The 24230-nt window shown below is 39.0% G+C and overlaps 1 protein-coding gene across 3 annotated transcripts in view; it reads left to right on the top strand.

Moving 5' to 3' along the window:
- LOC127438859 (histone lysine acetyltransferase CREBBP-like) overlaps positions 1-24230 on the top strand; it is a 95932-nt gene that overhangs the window by 17820 nt on the left and 53882 nt on the right. For all 3 annotated transcript variants that reach the window (XM_051694774.1, XM_051694773.1, XM_051694772.1), the window contains exon 2: positions 5845-6518. In XM_051694774.1, coding sequence (XP_051550734.1) covers positions 5845-6518 — 674 coding nt within the window. The remainder of the gene's footprint in view (positions 1-5844; positions 6519-24230) is intronic.

Here is a 24230-nt window from a genome sequence, read left to right as displayed (position 1 = left end):
AAAGAACGAATGATACATGGATTGTACTGGCCTGGGAAACACTGCTTGTTCATTGGCAGCACTGCCAAAACATAGGATGTTCAAAATGGAATACTAGTGTACAACATACTGTGTTGTATGTACTGTATGTTTCCTGTGGTGACTGCTCGATTCTCTGACTGGATGAAGGAACACACCTGCAACTCAACCTAGGGAAGACTGAGCTCCTCGTCTTTCCAGCCAACCCTGCTGTGGAGCACATTACCATTCAGCTAGGTTCATCTACAATAACACCTTCCAAAACGGTCAGAAATCTAGGGGTAACCATACACAACCAACTCAATTTCACCAACCACATCTCAAAAAGAGCCCTCTGCAACATAAAGAAAATAAGCCCCTTGCTCTCTGAACATGCTACACAACTCCTTGTTCAGTTGCTTGTCATATCTAGACTGGACTACTGTAATGCTCTTTTAGCCAGCCTTCCTGTATGCGCAATTAGGCCTCTGCAAATGATCCAGAATGCTGCAGAACGTCTAGTCTTCAACATACCCAAGAGAGCGCATGTTACACCCCTGCTTGTCTCTCTACACTGACTGCATGTTGCTGCATGTATCAAGTTCAAGGCTCTGATGCTGGCATACAGAACAGTCAATAGGTCTGCTCCAGCTTACCTACAGTCATTCCTGCAGAGCTACATTCCCACCAGAATGCAAATGAAAGTGTCTTGTCATACCAACACAAAGAGGCACCAAATCACTTTCCTGGACTTTCGGCTTCACTGTACCTCGATGATGGAACGACCATCCCAGCTCCATCCGTGAGGCAGACTCCCTCTCTGTCTTCAAAAAGCATCTATAGACACATCTCTACACTTGATCATACACTTAAGATTCAACCTTAAGATGAATCCTTTGTTGTATTCTTCCTCCTTTTGTAAGTTGTTTTGGATAAAAGCATCTGCCAAATGAATAAATATAAATGTACTACATTTCAGAAGTAGTATGTGAAGGAATATGCGGTATGCAGTGGTAAATGTTTCAAACAGTAGTACATTGCATTGTAGTCCCTACCTTCCTACTATGTTACGTATAATGCAGCGAGTGACATCTAGTTATTGTGGAAATAATTATGCTTATTTGGGATAGGCAGCATGCAGTACTTGCTGCACAGTATGCAGCTGGAAAAGTTTCAAATAGTAGTATGCTATTTGAAATGCTAAAGTTATCTCAGAAACCTGCTTCAACTTAAGGTACGAAATCATTGGAGTCCCATAGTTCCTAGCTCAGTCAAGCAAACTCTTTCTCAGTGGAAGAACTGGAGGAAGTCATTATCAAGTCCGTTAATTTATATTGTTCACACGTTTTTCTGCCGGGCACTAATGACATCATCCCTTAGCATCCCTCCCGCTGTGTTAGTGGCATTTACACTGCTAAACACACTAACAGCTGCCGCTAGTCTCTCACTGTGATGGAGGTGATTGAGAATGTCTTCCTCCTCCCTGCTGTTCCAGCATATCATAGACACTCCAGTTTGTGTATTTGTGTGTGCAGACTGTCAGTTGTCTCCCAGATGCACGTTCGTTACCAGGTTTTAATAGATGAGGTAGATTTATTAAGGCCATTAGCAGACTCAGTTGCAGACCAAGCTTCACGCAGGCATATTAATTTAAACTGCTGCTCGCAAAGCTTATGAAATGATGCGCAACTCTCCCTCTCTCTGCTGTTTTCCCTCAGAAGATGGAGCCACTAGAACAATATTTTGATGGCGTCAAAAAGCACTGCATAGACTAGACCTTAAAAGGAATATTCTGGGTTCAAAACAAATTAGACTCTTTTGAAAGCTTTAAATAATTTTATCTCGTCCCTCAGTTTTTGAATAAAGCAAAAGTTGGCGTTCCATTTACATTGGAAGCAAATTAAGCCACAAAGTAAATGTCAAAATAAAGATTTTTAAAATTGTTGCCACAAGACGTGTTTGCGTAAATACAGACTTCTAATTTCTGCCTTTAAATCCTCAAGATGCATGGTCCCATTTACTTTCATTGTAAGTTCATACTGTAGTAAGTCTGAAGTATTTTCTATGGTGATTGAAATGTGCTATGCTGATAGAGGTTGTTTTGAACCTGGAACATTCCTTTAAATAATGGAATAGAATGGACATTGTCTCATCATTAACTCACCCTCATGCCATCCTAGATGTGTATATCTTTCTTCTGTAGAACACAAATGGAGATTTTTAGAATATTTCAGCTCTGTTGGTCCATAGAATGCCTAGAATGGTGACCAAACCTTTGAAGCTTCAAAAATCACAAAGCAGCATAAAGGTAATCCATAAGACTCCGCCATATTTAATTTGAGGTAAAACTTTTAGAATGAGGCTGTGAGTGAGCTAGGTGTTGATCGTTCTGTTGATGATACATTAAAAATACATCTTGCCTCAGATTTGCAGTGGACAAAGAAACCTGAAAAGCATGGCTTGTGAAATTTAGATGTGACCCAGGAATTTAAGATTTCAATTCATTCTTATCATTTGCATCAAATTAAATACGGTGTCTACTCTAAGGTCTGTTAGAATCTCAAAATTGCCCTTGGTGGTAAATGAAGTCAAATTTATTTGTATAGCGCTTTTCACAACAGGCATTGTTTCAAAGCAGCTGTACATGAAATTATGCTATAACACTTACATTAATGCATTTGGCAGACGCTTTTATTCAAAGCGACTTACAGTGCCCTTATAACAGGGACAATCCCCCTGGAGCAACCTGGAGTTAAGTGCCTTGCTCAAGGACACAGTGGTGGTGGCTGTGGGGATTGAACCAACAACCTTTTGCTTACCAGTTCAGTGCTTTAGTCCATTACGCCACCACCACTCCACCACACCAAACTAAGTAAGTGTTATGGGTCAATGATTAAACAAAATGATTTTGCATGAACTAAGTTTTAGTGTTAAAGTCCTTTGAAGTCATCCCGAATTAACTGAGGAAATACACGTCGATGCATTGTCCTTTGATTTTGGCCGATGATGGCTTTTGTTGACAGTTGATTCATTTTCTTTGTAGTTTAAGAGAGTGTTGTCTCTCTTTTGACCAGGTTGATATAGGTATCATTCAATGAGGAGTAGGACTGCAACTAACGATTATTTTGATAACACTATGTGACACAATTTTTGTTCCTGGGTAGTAAGTGTTATTTCCTAATTGCTTATGCCTCAAAAGTGTAGAAAATGGCTATTATTCCCCACAGACTTTGCTTTTGTGACCAGGACAGTGATATTTTGAAATGTACCTATTTCCAATGAGAAAACGGGCAAATTTGTGTCTTTTTGTTCACATAAAGTCAGAAAAAAATCCAAATTAACATGTATTTATACTAAAGTAATACAAAAATGACTACAAAAGATTTAGAAGTGAGTAGTTTTTCAAGATTTACGATTATACTGTAAATCACTTTCACGAATCAGCCCCCAGATGTAGTCTCCCATCATGTTCTCATTATACTGTCCTTGGTAGCGGCGTTCAAAGTCCAGTATATCCTGTTGGAAGCGCTCACCTTGATCCTCCGAGTACGCTCCCATGTTTTCCTTGAATTTATCAAGATAAGCTTCAAGGATATGGACTTTGAGGGACATCCTACAGCCCATTGTGTCGTAGTTCTTCACCAGAGTCTCAACCAGCTCCACATAGTTTTCGGCCTTGTGATTGTCCAAGAAGCCCCGAACCACTGCGACAAAGCTGTTCCAAGCCGCTTTCTCCTTACTAGTGAGCTTCTTGGGGAATTCATTGCACTCCAGGATCTTCTTTATCTGTGGTCTGAAGAAGACACAAGCTTTGACCTTTGCCTCAGACAGCTTGGGGAAGAAGTCTTGAAGGTACTTGAAGGCTGACGACTCCTTATCTAGAGCTCTGACAAATTGTTTCATAAGGCCCAATTTGATGTGCAGTGGTGGCATCAACACCTTCCGTGGGTCCACCAGTGGCTCCCACTTGACATTGTTCCTCCCCACAGAGAACTCGGTCTGCTGTGGCCAGTCCCGCCTGTGGTAGTGTGCCTTGGTGTCCCTGCTATCCCAAAGGCAAGATAGCAGGGAAACTTGGTAAAAACTGCCTTGGAGACCCATCAGGAATGCCACCATTTTGAAGTTTCCTATGACCTCCCAGCCGTACTCATCTTCAAGGTGTCCAGCAAGGTCTTGATGCTGTTGTAATCCTCTTTGAGGTGCACCGAGTGAGCCAGGAGAAGAGACGGGTACTTGTTACCATTATGGAGCAGCACGGCTTTGAGGCTCCTGGATGAGCTGGCGCCACTCATTCTGGTTACAGGCGATTCCGATTGCCTCGAACAGACTGGTCACATTGTGGCGGAAGCAGAGCCCATCTTGACGGGTGAAGAAGCTGGAAAAATTTTGGTGACGCTTCCTCTGATCTGCGTCATAGATGCCATTCACTTTAAAGCATGGTTAAAGTATAAGAGAAGTGTTTTTTTCGGTTCCGGCAGACCTAACTAAAGCAGCATAGCTATGAATTGAAGAATAAAATAGGTGTATGCCTGGCTGAATAGATAAGTCTTTAGTCTAGACTTAAACTGAGAGAATGTGTCTGAGTTCCAAATACTGTCAGGAAGACTTCCATAGTTTAGTAGCCAAATATGAAAATGATCTCCCTTTTTTTGTGGATTTTGATATTCTCGGTATTGTTCACTGGCCAGAGTTTTGTGATCGTAGTGAGCGCGATGGATTATAGCATGACAGAAGGTCACTTAAGTACTTTGGAGCTAGAACATTCAAAGCTTTGTAAGTAATTAACAACATTTTTAAATGAATACGAAACTTAACAGGTAGCCAATGTAACACAGATAAAATGGGGCTGATATGATCGTATTTCTTTGTTCTTGTTAGCACTATCGCTGTTACATTTTGAACCAACTGAAGTTTATTAAACCTGCAGGACATGCACCAAGTAATGCATTACAATAATCTAGTCTTAAGGTCATGAATGCATTAATTAGTTTTTCTGTATCAGAAACAGATAGCATGTGTCGTAACTTGGCAATATTTCTGAGGTGGAAGTTTACAAAGGTTAGATTGCTATCAAATATAACACCTAAATATTTTGCTGTAGAAGTTGACGTTACAGTACATCCATCAAGATTCAGATTATGTTTTGGTGTCTTATTTTTTTAGATTTTTGTTCTAATAATTAGTACTTCTGTTTTATCGGAATTGAGTTGAAGGAAATTTCTAGCCATCCACTCTTTGCTATCAGTTATACACTCGGTTAATTTTGAAAATTTAGAAATTTTGTCGGGTTTCGAAGAAATACAGTTGTGCATCATCAGCATAACAGTGAAAACTAATTCCATGGTTCCTGATAATGTCTCCCAGGGGGAGCATTTAGGGAGAAAAGCAGAGGCCCTAAAACTGATCTCTGTGGCACTCCATACTTTTAATTTGATCTGACAGTTCCTCATTTACACAAAGTGGCAGCGGTCAGAGAGATAGGACCTAAGCCAAGCTAATGCCTGTCCACAAATGCCAACATAATTCTCAAGCCTATCCAAGAGAATGTCATGATCTATGGTGTCAAAGGCAGCACTAAGATCTAAAAGCTCTAGAAGAGAAATGCAGCCACGATCAGATGATAAGAGCAAGTCATTTGTAACTGATAAGTGCAGTCTCTGTACAATGATGGGGCCTAAATCCTGACTGAAATTCTTCATATGTACCATTTCTTTGTAAAAATGAACATTGTTGGGAGGACACTACATTTTCTAGTATTTTATACATAAATGGGAGATTTTAAGAGTTGTCAAGAGTTGGCTGATGAGAAGCAATTGCCTTACACTCAATTTCTCTTTCTCTCTTCAGAGTTAGGCTCACTTTCCTGGGATGACCTGGAGAATGATCTTCCAGATGAGCTGATTCCTAACGGAGGAGACCTGGGGCTGATGTCCATTCCCTCTAATGGAGGTTCTACAGGTACAGGCGGTCATGGCACCATGGTCCCCGACGCTGCTGCCAAGCACAAGCAACTCTCTGAGCTCCTTCGGCCGGGTAGCAGCGCCAACCTCAGCGTTGGGCTGACCTCAGCCAGTCCGCAGCCTGGGGGAATGGCAGATCAGCTAGGCAGACTGGGAAAGAGTCCCCTGGGCCAGGGCTCCCCTTCCCATCCCTCACAAACACAGAAACCAGGTGGTGCTCCTGTTACACAGGGCAATAACGCTGGCACAGCTGGCATGGGACTCGGCACAGGATTTAACCAGGCCATTCTAAACAGCGCCCAGTCGCACGGTATGATGGGACAGAATGCAGGCACTCAGCAGGGTCAGGTGATCAATGGAACTCTTGGGTCTGTAGGCCGCGGCCGGGGTACGGCAGGAATGCAGTATCAGGGTGGCGCTATTCAAGTGGCACCTTCTGTAGGGGTTGGGGCAGCAGGGGCAACAGCACCAGGAGGAGCAGGCAGTGTCCTGGCCGAGACTCTCACACAGGGGGCACAGCAGATGGGCATCAACACTCAACAGGCTGGCAGCATCAACAAGGTGAGATGGACGGTTTCCTTTTCAAAGGTTGTTTAACAGAACTGCACTGTTTAGCTCATCTTAAGTTAGAGTTTAAATCTACCTAGAGATTAAAGACAGCATGAAATAGCCTTTAACTTTACAATGCATTTAACTTGTCGTATATAATGTTTTTCCATTTGGAACACAATTTTCAGCTGTAAATAGAGTAGGAATGGGCACGAGTACCCGAGTACTCGGAAGTGACAGCAATGATCGATCATGAAAATGATGATCGATAATGAAAATGCTTGACATGACTTTTCACTGAATTCAAAATTCAGTGATAAATACCTGATAAATATACACAAACGTGTTATTGAGGGGGCTTTTTAAATTTTGAGATTTATTACATTGTGATTTTCAGCGGTAGCTTGATTGTCATAAGAGACGTCTCATAGCAGCCAAACTGATAAACGATTCTGCAATGCTAGCGTTTGTTCTACACATTTACGATAATAAAAAAAAAAGTTTAATCCACTGTGTTTTGAACGTCTCTACAGATGTTTGCTAAACAAGTTTTATTGTCATATAATGTAGAAACTTTGACTCAATGTATATAATATTTAAACATATAATTATTTAATAAAAGTGAAGGTTTATCATTGAATGTAAATCTCCCTCAGTGTCGACATGTAACACACCTGCATTTCAGCTAAATCAGAGCTGAAGATTTCCGCACGAGTTGTAAGTCCAACATAAGTGGGTTCCATTGCAGTTTTCCCAGTATGAAGTTTAAAATTCCAAGTTAAATGGGAGGAAGCATGAATTATCACAGCAACAAACTCCAACAGAGCGCAGCGTGACTTTCTGTCCGGGGCAGAGACGGCGCTCCAAATTCTAGAGAAGCTTGTTCGCGCGCGCACACAAGGCGAGCTCTGTCTTTCAAATTTAAATGAAGCAGAGCTGAATGTTACAGTATGCAGGGTCTTCAAACTATTTTCAACTTAACACAGTGTTTTTAAAACGCGATGGTTATGGGGTATCCAGTCACGGCAACCGCTGTTTGCAGATACACTGTTCAGAAACAGTGAGGGAAGAACAGACATGTACGTTCTGAGTATTGTTTCAATGAATTGGCAAGCGAGTCTTTACATAATGACAAAATATGATGCATTATATTTTGATTGTCATCTTTAGTACTTATTGTAACAGACTACATAATAACAGTCTATAATAATAAATAGACACTGGAACAATGATACGCAGTGCAGCAGCCAAAGACGTATAACATATATGTACATACAGTTGAAGTCAGAAGTTTACATACACCTTAGCCAAATACATTTAAACTCAGTTTTTCACAATTCCTGATATTTAATCGTAGAAAATTTTCCCTGTCTTAGGTCAGTTAGGATCACTACTTTAAGAATGTGAAATATCAGAAGAATAGTAGAGAGAATTATTTATTTCAGCTTTTATTTCTTTCATCACAGGGTTTCCGTGGGTCCTTAAAAAGTCTTAAGTCTTAAATTTACTTTTAAAAATGTAAGGCTATAAAAAGATTTAAATATCTTAAATTACAAGAAGTCTTAAATTCCATTTGCTGAGGTCTTAAAATTAGCAGCGTGAATAGAGGAGAAGCTTAAAACAGCAGAATCTGCGTGAATCAAAATCATCTCTCTCGTGCATCCGTCATTTAGAGTGAGTGCGTGCAGGGAAGCGCATTTTTACTGAACTTACGATGTTACACATGTATAAACCTTCATAAACCCATTAATCAGAAATGCAAATGCCGTTATTTTGCGTCTCTGTAAGCGAGCGATGCGCTAACGATTGACAAAGCTTGAGGTTGGAGCGTTTTTTTTGTTTTTTTTTCTCCCAATTTGGAATGCCCAATTCCCAATGTGCTTTTAAGTCCTCGTGGTTGCGTAGTGATTCGCCTCAGTCTGGGTGGACTTCCGTGTCTGAGATCGTCAACCTGTGCATCTTATCACGTGGCTTGTTGAGCGCGTTGCCACGGAGACATAGTGCATCTGGAGGCTTCACGCCATCCACCGCGGCAACCATGCTCAACTCACCACATGCCCCACCGAGAACGAACCACATTATAGCGATCACGAGGAGGTTACCCCATGTGACTGTACCCTCCCTAGCAACCGGGTCAATTTGGTTGCTTAGGAGACCTGGCTGGAGTCACTCAGCACGCCCTGGGATTCAAACTAGTGAACTCCAGGGGTGGTAGCCAGCGTCTTTACCACTGAGCTACCCAGGCCCCGGTTGGAGCGTCTTTTGACGCCTTTCAAATTTTGGCGCTTCGTTATTTTACATTACCTTTGACAGTAATTGTAAAGCTAACAGAACTACTCAGCTGCAGAGTTACACCTGTTATATCTCTCATCTCCACCTCTCTTGAGCTCCATCTGACATATACAGGTATTTTCTCTGCCATCTCAATCAGTCAATTTAAAAAATGTTGTAATAATATACAAAACAATAATTATATAAAATTATAATATTAATAATATACATGATATGAAAATATATTATCTATATTTAATATTTAGTATACAATGTTACATCATAACTAATTATGCAGCACAGTTCTCTTTCATAATTTAATCTGTTAACATTTTCAATACATATTGTCAACTTTAAACAGACATTTTTAAGGTAACTGACGAGTTTTAACATTTACTTTTTTACATTTCACACAAAAATTAAAATTGTTATCACTTACCTTCATGCTGTTGCAAACCTGTATGACTTTATTATTTCAGTGGATATCAGGAGGAGATATTAGGGAGTTTCAGTCACCGTTCATTTACATTGAATGAAAAACAAGATGCAGTGACAGTGACTGAGACCAAACGTTTTGCTTAACATCTCCCTTTTTGTTCCACGGCAGAGAAAATTCATACAGGCTCAAGGGTGACCAGTGATGACAGAAATTTCATTTTTAAATGAACTGCCCTTTAACTGCCTTTTAAAGTATTTGGTAAAGATATCTGCCAAGAAAAATATATATAAATGTTATTCAGCACATGCTAGACTTTATTCACAGCAGCGGCATATTAAATTTTTGACGAGAATGAAAACGAGGCTGTGAGGGATAGACGTACAGTCTCTTCAATAGGCTGTACTGCAGTTTAAAGTGGTTTTTGGATCGTTCCGCAGACAAAACATTGGAAAAAATATCTTTTCAAGGACACTCAGTAGACAAAAAACTCCAGACAACATGAGTTGTGGAAAATCATATGGGGTATTGTAGCTTTTTACAGATTTATACCGTGCATGCCATTTGAAGAGATGGTAAGTCTATCCCTCACAGCTTCATTTCCATTCCCATTAAAAATCAAACATGGCACTACTGTGAATAAAGTCTATAGACCAGTCCTCTTGTTTACAAAAATGTCAGCGCATGCGCAGTAAGTGGTGGCAGAAAGCCCACTGACTGTTGTGTTAGATTTGACAGATTAGATGATTAAACGAAAATATGACACAAAACCATCATATATACAAACAAATTCTTAGCGATAAAAATACTATAATAAAATTAGTTAATAAATAAATTTTTGCTGCAAAGTTGTGAGTTGAAATGATCTCCTCAGTCCAGTCAGCTCTGTTGATGGCTTGAAGCCACAGCAGTCAATGAGAGCCCTCGGAATTATTTTTCAACAACGTAATCCAATAAAAGTTGAACTTTTTACGAATGGTTTTTGCCACCATTTCCGTGTTTGACATGAGCGGTGACATTGCCAAAGCATTGGTCTATTGCATCACGTCTTGCTGCAATAGACAAAAAAAGCAAGTGACTAAAGAGAAGGGTCACAATATAGGTTACATACTATGTGCATTCTTAATGAATTCACTTAGAGTTTTAATGTTGTATTAACTTATTTAAATAAAGAAAACACAAATGCACAATAAAATATAAAAAACATGTCCAGAGACATCCAAGTAGTCTCTGTGGTTTTGTATTTACCAGCTAAAGAATTATTTTATTATTTTATTATTATTGCAAAAGTGGTCTTAAATATTTCTTTTATTCAGCCTTAAAAAGTCTTAAATTTTATTCTTTCAAACCTGCAGAAACCCTGCATCACATTCCCAGTGGGTAAGAAGTTTACATACACTTTGTTAGTATTTGGTAGCATTGCCTTTAAATTGTTTAACTTGGGTCAAATGTTTTGGGTAGCCTTCCACAAGCTTCTCACAATAAGTTGCTGGAATTTTGGTCCATTCCTCCAGACAAAACTGGTGTAACTGAGTCAGGTTTGTAGGCCTCCTTGTTCGCACACGCTTTTTCAGTTCTGTCCACAAATTTTATTTCGGATTGAGGTCAGGGCTTTGTGATGGCCACTCCAATACCCTGACTTTGTTGTCCTTAAGCCATTTTGCCACAACTTTGGAGGTATGCTTGGGGTCATTGTCCATTTGGAAGACCCATTTGCGACCGAGCTTTAAGTTCCTGGCTGATGTCTTGAGATGTTGCTTCAATATATCCACATAATTTTCCTTCCTCATGATGCCATCTGTTTTGTGAAGTGCACCAGTCCCTCCTGCAGCAAAGCACCCCCACAACATGATGCTGCCACCCCCATGGTTCACAGTTGGGACAGTGTTCTTCGGCTTGCAAGCCTCAACCTTTTTCCTCCCAACATAATGATGGTCATTATGGCCAAACAGTTACATTTTTGTTTCATTAGACCAGAGGACATTTGACCATGTGCACTTGCAAACTGTAGTCTGGCATTGTTATGGTGGTTTTGGAGCAGTGGCTTCTTACTTGCTGAGCAGCCTTTCAGGTTGTGTCGATATAGGGCTTGTTTTACTGTGGATTAGTGGTGTAACGGTTCAAATTTCTCACGGTTCAGTGTATCACGGTTTTACGGTCACAGTTTCGGTCGAGGTCCAACATTTTATTTATTTTTTCTGAGGTCATGGCTGATTTCTTTTGATTTTTCCATGATGTCAAGCAAAGAGACACCGAGTCTGAAGGCAGGCCTTAAAATACATCCACAGGTACACCTCCAATTGACTCCATTTAGCCAATTAGCCTATCAGAAGCTAATTGGCTAATTGCCTAAAGGCTTGAAATCATTTTCTGGAATTTTCCAAGCTGCTTGAATGTAAACTTCTGACCCACTGGAATTGTGATAGTCAATTAAAAGTGAAACAATGTGTCTGTAAACAATTGTTGGAAAAATTACTTATGTCATGCACAAAGTAGATGTCCTAAACGACTTGCCAAAACTATAATTTGCTAATATGAAATCTGTGGAGTTGTTAAAAAATTTGTTTTAATGACTTCAACCTAAGTGTAAACTTCTGACTTCAACTGTACATACTATATACAGTATGTACATGTCTATGTACAAATTTGTCCCACACCATTTGTGCTACACATATAGTTTATACCCTAAATTGTGATACTTGTTGGGAGGTGATCTTCTGTGTGATCAGACTGTAAAATGGGTATGATTACACTTTTAAATGACTAAGTATGCCAGAAATGTTTTTATTTTTTGAAAAAATTTGTGCAAAATGTGCATTTATAATTTCTCATCAAAATAAAGTTCTTTAATACACAATATAAATCTTCAAAGTTTAAATAATAAGAGTTTCTCATTTACCTTTCACTATAAGAAAAGATCACAAACAAATAGGGTTGGGAATTGTAAGGAATTTTACTCTTAACGGTTCCGGTTCCTTAACGGTTTCAGTAACGATTCCAGTAATCCTTTTACTATTTTTTTTTTTTTTTTAAAGAATTGTTTGGAAATGAGAAATGCAATTTTAATTGCATTTACTACCCTTTGCTGTCTGTTACCAAATAAAGAGATCATTTCAGATTTCTACAGAGCAGATATAACAAATCAGAAATAAATTTAAAAGTAAAAGATGTGTTTGCAGACTTTTTAGAAACAAATACAATCTAATAATAGATTCTAACTATATTTTAAATAAATCTAAATCAACAAGAAATGTGATGACATATCATTAATTCATTTATTATTTTATAAAATTCCACTTGTGTATCTTTAATTATACATTGTCATATGAACAGTCAGTCAGTAACTGCAGTGCTTGATTTAATAGAGACACAGGTCATCATGAAATAAACAGTAACAGTTCCAGAGACAGTTTAGACTGTGTCATGTAACCTAACTGTTGTGAGACTTCAACAGTTCTTATTTAATTTCGAGTTGGACATTCATAACTTGCACATCAGTATAAGATTACTTGTATACTGGACTATAAATGGAAGCTCTGTATGTTTCACGCTGTAGATTCAAAAGAACCGGCTCATTAGAATAATTATTTTGGGAATCGAACTGTACCGGAAGTGCATAGGTTTCACGCTGTAAAAAGAGCCGGCTCGAGACTCGTTCGATTGGGAATTAAATACACTGGTAGAACTGTGGGTTTTTACGCTGTAGAGGGCTGTGCTGCTGCAGAGATGTGCTGCTGGAAACACTGTCAGAGTATTTCAGGATGGTGTTCCAGCCGCATCGGCGGAAAATTGTATGCTGGAGAACCGTTAACGAAACCGAAAGTCACGAAGATTGCACGATTCCAGTATTTTTTTTAAAGAATGGAACCGGTTCTGAACAGGGGGTTCCCAACCCTACAAACAAATGAGCTTTCAAAAATAGTCGGCTACATTCAGGCTGATCAGGAGCAGAACATGCAGTAGAACTGAACAGAACCTGTCCTGAAAAAGTATGTGAAAGTGTTTTTTTTTTTTTTTTTCTAATGATTAGTTTGTCTTGGTTATCACATTTTAACTTTTTAAAAATATAAAATTCAACTTTCTATCAATTAACTGGGTTCCCGCGGATCCTTAAAATGTCTTAAATTCAGTTTCTCAAAATTTAAGATCTTAAAAATTCTTAAAAATCTGAAATGATACAAAAAGTATACATCTTTATTTAAAGAGGTTTTAAATTTAGGAGTGGAAAGACGGAAATCTTGATATGACCTAATGTGATTATCAAACTTTAAAAGAATACAGTTAAATTAAATAAATGCATGCACTGCATCCTTCAAAGTGAAAACACAGCACTGTTGTATTTTCTCCAAACTAGTGGGGGCTTGTGAGTGTTTTCAGCTGTTGCGGAGCAGTTCACAATCATTAAGCCGGAAATGTATGACAAGCAATCAATGACCAATTGTTGATGATGATGATGATATAGTGTTGATGAAATATGACAACATTTGCTTTTGTTTAAACAGGGCTCCAGACTGTAAAAAAAATTATTGATTGCGACAAAAATTTTAAATCTAGTTGCCACTGGCGACAGTCGGGTTGTGTGCGTTCATATGCGGTTTCGTCAGATATCATCTTGTGAGTTATAGATGAAGTTACTGTTTACAAACAAACTCTCCACCCCTCCCCTTCCGGGTTCTTTTGGTAGCCCAGAAAAGAACTGCTGTCTATGGGCGCTTCCCTCAAATTGCACTGTAACTGCCCAAAAAGTGCTGTCTGTGGGGTTGGAACACCCCGTTTTCCACAGATTATTGGAGAGTGGGGCTTCTTTAAATTTCCACAGCAGCTGTTGGTTGATATTAACTTTTTTACGAAGAAATTGCGTAAACTCTGATTGCAAACTGCTTTTTTTTATTTTCATTTTTTTTAAGTGCTGTCGCTTTGACAGATATGAGGTCAAATGTGATCTAACAATGATCTTATCTTATCAAGATCCTCATATACAATATAACAGGAGGAACAGATCCCGTCTCCACCACTGCAGCACATGGACTACTGTTTGTGAAAAGATAAGTGAATAAAAATAATGTCATACAGCGAAACTGATGTCTTTGCGTTTATTTTGAATTCAGTAATCGAAAATGGCTGTTAAGTTTTGATATGGAATATGATCATAAGTAAAATATTATTTATTGTATGTGGGTTAATTTAAGCTGTAAAGACACATATTGCATGTCTAGTGGTAGTTTATATTTTTATATATCACATTTCTTAGGCTTTAGAAGTGTGTTAAACGTGAGGATTTGTATTCATCAACCTGTTACATGTCCAACATAATCATACAGGCTCAATGAACCAAGTTTAAACTTTATTTCAGAAAAGAACCCACATAATTTCTTCACTGTAAACCATAGATATTTCTTTATAATAACTTTAATTAACATTAAAAGACATTATTACATTCTATAAAGCTTAAAAGATTATTAAAACTGCAGCGCTGCCTAATTCCACCATTGAAATCTGCTGCTCACAAGAACCCGGAAGCGCAGTTTCCTGCGGTGTGACGTCATAGTAATTTCATCTATTGAATATATTTTTAGAGCACGCACTAGTGTGTCTCGCGCCGCTTTTCACCCGTTCTGTTTCTGACGAGCTCGCAGTACCACACTCAACAACAAACCCAGCGCAATAGAGTCATGAACAAATGACTCTTTTGAAACGGATCTTTTTCATGAATCACCCGAAAAGAACTGAGGGTTTGAACTCAGGAGCTCAGGTTAGCAGTTTGAATCAGATTCACTTTCTCAGCGAATCATCCATCAGTGAGCTCACAACTGGGAGCGCAGACATTTCAAAATAAGAGTCCAATGTGTAATTCGGGCTTCTTTATAATTAAAAGTCCTGTAGTTTGTACCACTTTTTTTCTTCTTCTGGTAATTATTGTTTGGGTTTGGAGTAGTACAATAAACTGCATCTGGGATTTCATTCAATTTACACTCATATAGTCTCTGTGTCTGGGGCCATCCGGTAACAGTAAAGACTAAGGCAATATTTTAAAACAATTAAAATTATATATACATTTTATATGTGTAATCAAGCTTTTGACACTTAGAACAATTGAGGGACTTGCACACAACTATTACACAAGGTGCAAACATTCATTGACGCTCATTTATGTAATTATCTGTAATGTCGATTCTGAAGAGCAGTACTAAATAAAAAAAAGATTTTATCTTTTATATTTGTATAAATTATGAGAGGGGTGTGAACATTTATGAGACAAAAGGTAATGCAAACTTATCTTTTCTACTATATATACTGTTTATTAAACCTTTGATGAATGGGTTATCAGCTGACTTCCTTTTCTTTTGGCTTTCTATCTTGTTTCTGAACAGCAAACTAAATCGAGCAATTCTGTGATTTGGCTACTAAAAACAGCCATTTGACTCCTTAATGTTTCAGTTTAGGAGCCAATGGCTTCCAAGTAATTTTTTTAGTCTGGAGCCCTGATATTGTAAAAAGTAGATTATTGTAGGAGTGCACATTTTATATCCCTTGTTTGTTTGAATGAGCAGCTGGAAGCAGTGAAGCGCAAGCATTTCAAAATAAGAGTCACTGGTGTATTTCAAAGTTAAAGTGCCTTTAAAGTTAAAAGTTCCACGCTATGAATCAAATCTGCAACCCCACCCCCACAACCATAAAGTGCATCTGGAATTTAATTAAATTTGGACTCTTGTAGCCTCTGTCTGGCCCTCCCCATCACAGGAATAAAAGATTAAGAACATTTAATATAGGCTACCAATTTTAAAAAACTATTGGCAGATTATAATTTCAACACATTATCGAATCAGCACAATCCAAGATCGGTCGACCTCTAATTTGTATCTATTTATATAATGGTACATAAACCAGTTTTAGTGTGATATTTATTAGGGATGCACCGATACGATAGATTTGCATGAGCATGCTCCATTCAGAACGTCTTCAGAAAATGTAAAATTCTAGCTGGTTGATAATATTTTCTGCACCTGTGCAGTCATTATGTCAGCAAAAAAGAATAACTAAGGCTAGGTTAAAATATCGATTTTCCGATTAATTATTCTTCATTTGTACGATCCCGATTTCGATTCTTAAAATCCAGAGAGCAAACTTTTACTGTGAAGTTTAGTTGTGTTGATTGTTATATCTGTTAAATAGCAAATAAACTGCGTAGTTTGTGCCCCGTTAAGTTTTAAAATGTATATTTTTGTTATTGTACCAAGTTAGAAGGTTCCCTGTATAATTTACAGCATTAGCTAAGAGATAATTTCTTGGATATTTTATGAAAAACATTTCAAAGCTGGAGAATTTTTGTTTACATTTTAGTGAATTAGTGAAACTTTTTGTTTATTGTCACTAAGCCTAGGAACAAGTATTAAAAATGTAAATGAGGTCAATTTTGATTTCAAGTTATTTTGTCTTTTTTTATTGTCCAAAAAAAAACTGTATCTTGCATTGTTTTTATTAGAAAAATGCTTCGTTTTGAATGCAGGGAATATTCCACAAGTCGGGACCTTAGTATTGTAACACCGTTTACATCGGACATGAGTGATGTCACGTCGCAACGCCTTGAGGCTGTCTACACTGAATGCATCTAAGCGAACGTTCCAAACTGTTTATTTGTCTTGTTAGCAGAAGTAGCACCAAGGCGGGCAGCACAAAATACAACGGGCATCTGACAAGGCGCGACGCATCCAGTGTGGACAGAATCTTTGATTATAATAGGGAGCGATTTGCTTTTGTCGCATCATGCCGCTCTTGTCTGGGACAGGGTTTAAGTGTAAGAAATAGGACTTTAAAGTTTTGTCACTCTGACTAGTAGACAGAAAGAACTTTTGACTTTTTAAAATATTAGACACGTATTTTTAAAAAAAATACAAAAATAACCACACACGAGCATATTAACTCATTATCGAAGAAAGTGTCCGATAAAACTCACAAAATAGATTTTTTTTTATTTTTTATTTTTTTTATTTTTTTTACAGTTACCATTTCTTTTTCATGTGTGGTGCTTTGAAATCAGGGTTAGAATGGACTGACTAAGCTGGTGACCAGTCGTTAGTGGCTGCGTCACTAAAGGCATTCTACCAGCACGGTTAGCTAACTGTACTCAGGACAGATAACCGCACTGAGAAATCTGTGCCTGAAATGGTTTGCTGCTGGTGGAAAGGCCACTGGTACTGTTACTAAAGGCTGATTTATACTTCTGCGTCAAACCTACAGCGTAGGCATCGTGTAGTGGCCAACGCGTTGGTTTACATTTACAGTTCTGCGTGTTGTGTCTGCGTCATTCTGTGAGTACACAGCCAAATGCTAACTATGTTTTATAAATAAACAAAAGCAATGCAAGCAATGTAATTTCTGGATTCAAAAGTATTTATTAATTTATTGCAGCATAAAAAATTCAAAGTTCAAGAGTTCAAATGAACATGTTGAATTGTAGGTTCATATTTATTATACATGTTGCATTGCAGGCAGAAAATAAATGAGGAAATTACTGTGCGCTTGCTCTTGAGTCGCTTGCATATGAATAATACATAAATATTTTGGCATACTTTTGATGTTCCGTGATGAAAAAGAAATTACTACTCACCTGAATAACACAAAATGGGTGTCATTTTTAAAGACTTTACAAAGCATATAGGCAAAATAACCAACTCTTACCAGGTGCTTTTTATTTGCTGACAAATTAGAAGTGTTCTGTGCCCAGAACTTATGAAATATGATTATTTACTGAACATGAAACAGTCAAACATACGGTCGAAACATCGTGCTTATTGGAAAGTTCGTAAGTAGGATAACCTACAAAACATATTTCACTCACATATCAAATTAATATCAAGTAATGGCCCAGAGAGTTTAAAAAAAAATTTTAATAGAGTTTATAAGCTGTAAACAGATATCTTTTGTCACATTTTGCTAACTGAAATAAACAGAATAAAAAATAGCAGATGCTCCCAATTGCTTTTATGGTCCAAATACAATGTGATATGGTGCATAGATATTAAAATAATCTTGGATAAAATGCGACGCTACCTCAGACGTCCTTGATATCATCCTGTGGGGTGGTCTCTGGTTAAAGTAGACCAATCACAGCTGTTGTGGTCTGCATCGACAGAATGCACAGTTACATTTTTGAAGAAGTGCACGTCAGGTGTAGCCTACGCCGTAGATTCGACGCAGAAGTATAAATCAACCTTAACCGTGCTCAGAACTGTTTGGCCCAATGGTGAAAAAGTGGCTATTCTTACAATTAGATTTAGCCTAAACCATGTATTATGTTTTATTATGTATTATTAAGTTCTTAATGAAGGTGCCGGCCAACTGGCAAGTAGCTCTGTTTTATTTGCATGCCAAATCATATTTGTACCCTCATTTGGTTAATTTTGGACCCTGATTGTTTACGTAAGGAAATAACCAAATGAATTGCCAGTTGAGGAAAACGTCAAGTTTATCGTAGCTGTAGGTCGATGCTGACAGTGTTTAATGCTTCAGTGTCAGAGTGGAGGGCATGTTTTCTGGGCTGTGGTTTAACAGGATACTACCAGGAAGCAATTCTACCCTCCCAGTGTCATGTAGACAGCTGAATGCTTTGACCACAGAAGAGCCTCATCTGGAGTGGCTCTCAGCCATACAGCTCACTCTCTTTCTATTTGTTTGTGTGGGTTGACCAACACTCACCACACAAAAAAGGCCATACATGTTTATTTTAACTTGACTAGATGGTATGGCGCCACCCTTCTGCCGTGTTTTTCAGGTCATAGCTGATTTTCATTTTAGTTTTGGAACCTTGTTTTTACGTTATTATATTTTTAGTTTACCCAGAAATGAAAATTCTGTAATTTACTCACCTGTATGTCTTTCCTCCTCCTGTGCTTATCAGGTGTGTCAAGTATACTTTGGTTTTCCGCATCCTTGTATATATCACGCACAGTGCACGTGATACAATTTCATCTTCAGCACAGTACATTGGCACTGTCCGCATGCTCCCTGTTCTTTTTAGACACACGAACAGTCTGCATGTTTTTGTCTTGATGGTTGGCTGGTTGGTCATCCATCAACCAACTAGTCGATCTGTGTAATTGACTAGTGAGTTTTTCAAATTCAGTTTTTTTTTTTTTTTTTTTTTTTTAAATATATATAGCTGTAGTATTTCTGTAGTGTAGGTGCTTTAAAGGGGCTGAATTAGGAGACAAAACTTCTGAGAGTGTTCTAGCCAGCATGCTGTGCTTTAGCGTTCTACCATTATCAATATCATTGTTTTCTTCATCGCCTTGCGTTCTATGAGTGTTTCATTGTTAAAATGACTTGTCAAGTTAAACAATTACTAAATCTTTAAAATAGGGTTTGCACCAGGTCTTATTTGTACCACCCTTTGATTGGAAGGGATCATCTGACTGACAACCACCAATTGTTTTGTATTTCATGTGATATTTAGGGGCAGGTAAAAGACAATGTTCTGCATTTCTGTGTAGTTGCAGAATGTCGAAGTGCATACAGCAACCCTCTGCAATGTGAGGAAATCACACACATTTGCAACCAAATTTCGTGGTGGCTAAAAAATATCTGTAATTTGCCACTGGCTTTTAAATATTCACATTTTACTCATCAATAATTGGTATAGGCCAGTTGTATAATGAAGAAGTAGTTTAGCACCGAGTTCTTAAAACTTGTCTCAAGACCCCTGTTCTTATCTATCCTGTTGCTCTCCATCCTGCAGTTGTTGAACCCAAGAACGTGACCTACAAACACCTCAAGACCTCTGGTCTTATCTATCGTGTTGCTCTCCATTCAGCAGTTGTTTAACCCAAGTACGCATCCTACGAACGCCTCTCAAGACCCCTGGTCTTATCTTTCCTGTTGCACTCTATTCAGCAGTTGTTGAATCCAAGAACGTGTCCTATGAACGCTTCTCAAGACCCCTGGTCTTATCTATCCTATTGCTTTCCGTCCAGCAGGTGTTGAACCCAAGAACACATCCTACGAACACCTCTCAAGGCCTCTGGTCTTATATATCCTGTTTACACCATTCAGCAGTTGTTGATCCCAAGAACGCATCCTACGAATGACTCTCAAGACCCCTGGTCTTATCTATCCTGTTGCACACCATTCAGCAGTTGTTGAACCCAAGAACGCATCCTATGAATGAGTCTCAAGACTCTTGGTCTTATCTTTCCTGTTGCACTCCATTCAGCAGCTGTTGAACCGAAGAATGCGTCCTAAGAATGCCTCAAGACCACTGGTCTTATCTATCCTGTTGCACTCCATTCAGCAGTTGTTGAACCCAAGAACGCATCCTACGAACACTTCTCAAGACCCCTGGTCTTATCTATCCTGTTGCACTCCATTCAGCAGATGTTGAACCCAAGAACGCGTCCTACGAACACTTCTCAAGACCCCTGGTCTTATCTATCCTGTTGCACTCCATTCAGCAGTTGTTGAACCCAAGAACGCATCCTATGAATGAGTCTCATGAAACCTGGTCTTATCTATCCTGTTGCTTTCCGTCCAGCAGTTGTTGAACCCAAGAACGCTTCCTACGAACACCTCTCAAGGCCCCTGGTCTTTTCTGTCCTGTTTACTCCATTCAGCAGATGTTGAACCCAAGAATGCATCCAACGAACGACTCTCAAGACCCCTGGTCTTATCTATCCTGTTGCACTCCATTCAGCAGTAGATGAAACCAAAACGCATCTAACGAACACCTCTCAAGGCCCCTGGTCTTTTCTATCCTGTTTACTCCATTCAGCAGTTGTTGAACCCAAGAACGCATACCTACAAACGACTCTCAAGACCCCTGGACATATCTATCCTGTTGCACTCCATTCAGCAATTGTTAAACCTAAGAACATATCCTATGTGAATGCTCCCTAAAAAACATGTATATTTTTGCATATCCATAATTTTCACCTGTAAAAAATGTGTCTCAAGACTCCTGTTTTCTGTTTCGTTGTACTCTGCTAGCTGTTTTTGATCACAAGACTGTGTCCAGCATATTGTTTAAGAGCAATATGTGTCGGTGCAGAACAAAGGGCATGATTGGTTCAGAGTGAAGAAATCCTGGGGACGATTACAGGTCAGCAGGGAGGAAAGTCCTGGCAGCTTGGAGTGAGAGATAATGTCTGTGTGGTTGAGGAAGCATAGAGAGAAGCGTGAGAGGTGGGTTGGTGTGTATGAATGAATGAGCAGGGCAGAGGGAGGTGGGTTCTGGTGCGTGTGACACTCAGCTGGCCTCTTATCTGGTCTGTTGGAGCGATGTCAACAGGGGAGAGTGGACGGCCGGCACGCTGCTGGAGATCAGCATGGAGAAAGACACGGAGAGGAGGGGGTCTGGATGAATGAATGAGGGAGGAAGGAGTGTTTGTCTGACAGGGAAAGCCCTGCTAAGCAATTACAGTGAGCTGTTCCACTCGTCTCAGACCATCACCATTGCAGCATAGCCATCAGGAACAAATCAAGCATTGGAATTAAGATTAATTTCCCATAGTGATCTGTGTTTTTGCGTTGGTGCGTTTAACTGAAGTTGTTACATCTGCAAATGTTTATAGCAGTTGTCTCTTCCGTGGCTTAATTGTTCACATTATTTGGGTGAATTTTTAGAGAAATAATTATTACATTATTAATTAATTATACATAATGAATAAGTTTCACATTATTAGAGAAATTATACTTCTGCTAGAAGTCTTATAATTTAATAATTTTCTTTATTCATCACACATTATACATTTGCACATATACAGTGAAATTCTTCTTTTTCACATATCCCAGCTAGGCTGGGGTCAGAGTGCAGGGTCAGCCATGATACGGCGCCCCTGGAGCAGATAGGGTCAAGGGCCTTGCTCAAGGGCCCAACAGTGGCATCTTGGCAGTGCTGGGGCTTGAACCCCCGACCTTCTGATCAGTAACCCAGAGCCTTAACCGCTAAGCTACCACTGCCGAAGTCTTGTGTGGTTTGCTGTAATTTTAGATCCTTGCTATTGGCGGATGAATCTTATTTCTGGCACTCTTGGCACTTTTTAACTCATCAAAGCAGTGTCATCATGAGGTATAATAATAAGATGAATTACTGATGTATGGAAGTAGGGGTGGGCGATATGACCAAAATCTTATATCACGATATCACTAATTTTATATCACGATAACAATATATATTTTGAAAAATACAGGTATTTAATTATAAATACTTTATAAATGATAACTACCTCCGCTTATAACATTTTCTCTTTATTTGGAACTTGACAAACATAGAGTAAAAAAAAAATTAAAAGAAAAAATCAATTGGTGGTTATCAAAAAGTGGGTATCAACCATACCACAGTGCTAAATTTCACATTTCAGTCTGATGTTGTTGACTAGTATTATTATTATAAAACTTTCCTCAAGAAACTTGACATCTTCTGAAAGCAATGCAACAATGGAAATAATTAATGAGTGAAAAAAATCCTTCCTATCCCGTTTGTGTCATTTAGTTGAACTCCGAGTCCGATCGGCACCGAGCCGCACCGCAGAGGTCAATGAGCTCCAGTCCTGATGCATGCGCTGTCAGCGGAAGCTCGCGCCAAACTTCCGCGAAAATATAAACAAACAAGTATAAACTTTGATAGTGAATGCAAAGCACTCCGGTTTCTCTTTAAACGATCGTGTAATGGCAAAAGTTCCTGGTTTATGCACGCAGTGACAGAGAGGAGGAGATGCATGTGTACTCTATTTCTGTAGAGTGATGAAATGATGAAACAAAATCTCAAAGGTTTTGCTTCATGACAAATAAGAGCTTGTGGGTTTAATCAGAGCATTAAAATAAAGTGTGAAAGTGAAGAAATTAGAAAATAAATGTTTTACTACTGCATAATATAATAAAAATTTAATTATATATATATCAGAATGAGCTTTGTTGCCAAGTATGCTTACACATACAAGGAATTTGTCTTGGTGACAGGAGCTTCCAGTGTACAACCATACAAAAACAGCAGCAAGACATAGATAATAATAAAAAAATTAAAAATAATTATACACATACGTACAGACACACACACATACATACACACATACACATGGGTAGTGCAAATCTAATACAATCTGTTATGTAGAGTGTAAATACAAATCTGTTATGTACAGTGCAAATGTTTTCTTTATTTTTTAATTTTTTTTCAGAGGAATGAAATGGCAGAAGAGGTTGGATAAATATAAGAAAGACTAAACTGTGTATTGCACATAGTTATTGCTCAATGGGGCAATTTAACTGTTCATGAGATGGATAGCCTGAGGGAAAAAACTGTTCCTGTGCCTGACGGTTCTGGTGCTCAGAGCTCTGAAGTGTCGGCCAGAAGGCAACAGTTCAAAAAGGTAGTGGGCAGGGTGAGTTGGGTCCAGAGTGATTTTTCCAGCTTTTTTCCTCACTCTGGAAGTGTATAGTTCTTGAAGGGGGGGCAGGGGGCAACCAATAATCCTCTCAGCAGTCCGAACTGTCTTTTGTAGTCTTCTGATGTCTGATTTCATAGCTAAACCAAACCAGACAGCTATTGAAGTGCAGAGGACAGACTCGATGACTGCTGAGTAGAACTGTATCAGCAGCTCCTGTGGCAGGTTGAATTTCCTCAACTGGTGAAGGAAGTACAAACTCTGCTGGGCCTTTTTCACAGTGGAGTCAATGTGTGTCTCCCACTTCAGGTCCTGTGAGATGTTAGTGCCCAGGAACCTGAATGACTCCACTGCTGCCACAGTGCTGTTTAGAATGGTGAGGGGGGTCAGTGTTGGGGTGTTCCTCCTAAAGTCCACAATCATCTCCACCGTTTTGAGCGTGTTCAGCTCAAGGTTGTTTTGACTGCACCAGACAGCCAGCTGTTCAACCTCCCTTCTGTATGCAGACTCATCGTTATCTCGGATGAGGCCGATGACAGTGGTGTCATCTGCAAACTTCAGGAGCTTGACAGAGGGGTCCTTGGCAATGCAGTCATTGGTGTAGAGGGAGAAGAGTAGTGGGGAGAGCACACATCCCTGGGGGGC

The sequence above is a fragment of the Myxocyprinus asiaticus genome, chromosome 50 (assembly GCF_019703515.2).
Source record: "Myxocyprinus asiaticus isolate MX2 ecotype Aquarium Trade chromosome 50, UBuf_Myxa_2, whole genome shotgun sequence".
Lineage (NCBI taxonomy): Eukaryota > Metazoa > Chordata > Actinopteri > Cypriniformes > Catostomidae > Myxocyprinus > Myxocyprinus asiaticus.
The sequence above is the reverse complement of the archived record's forward strand: the minus strand, read 5'-3'. Positions and strand labels throughout refer to the sequence as shown.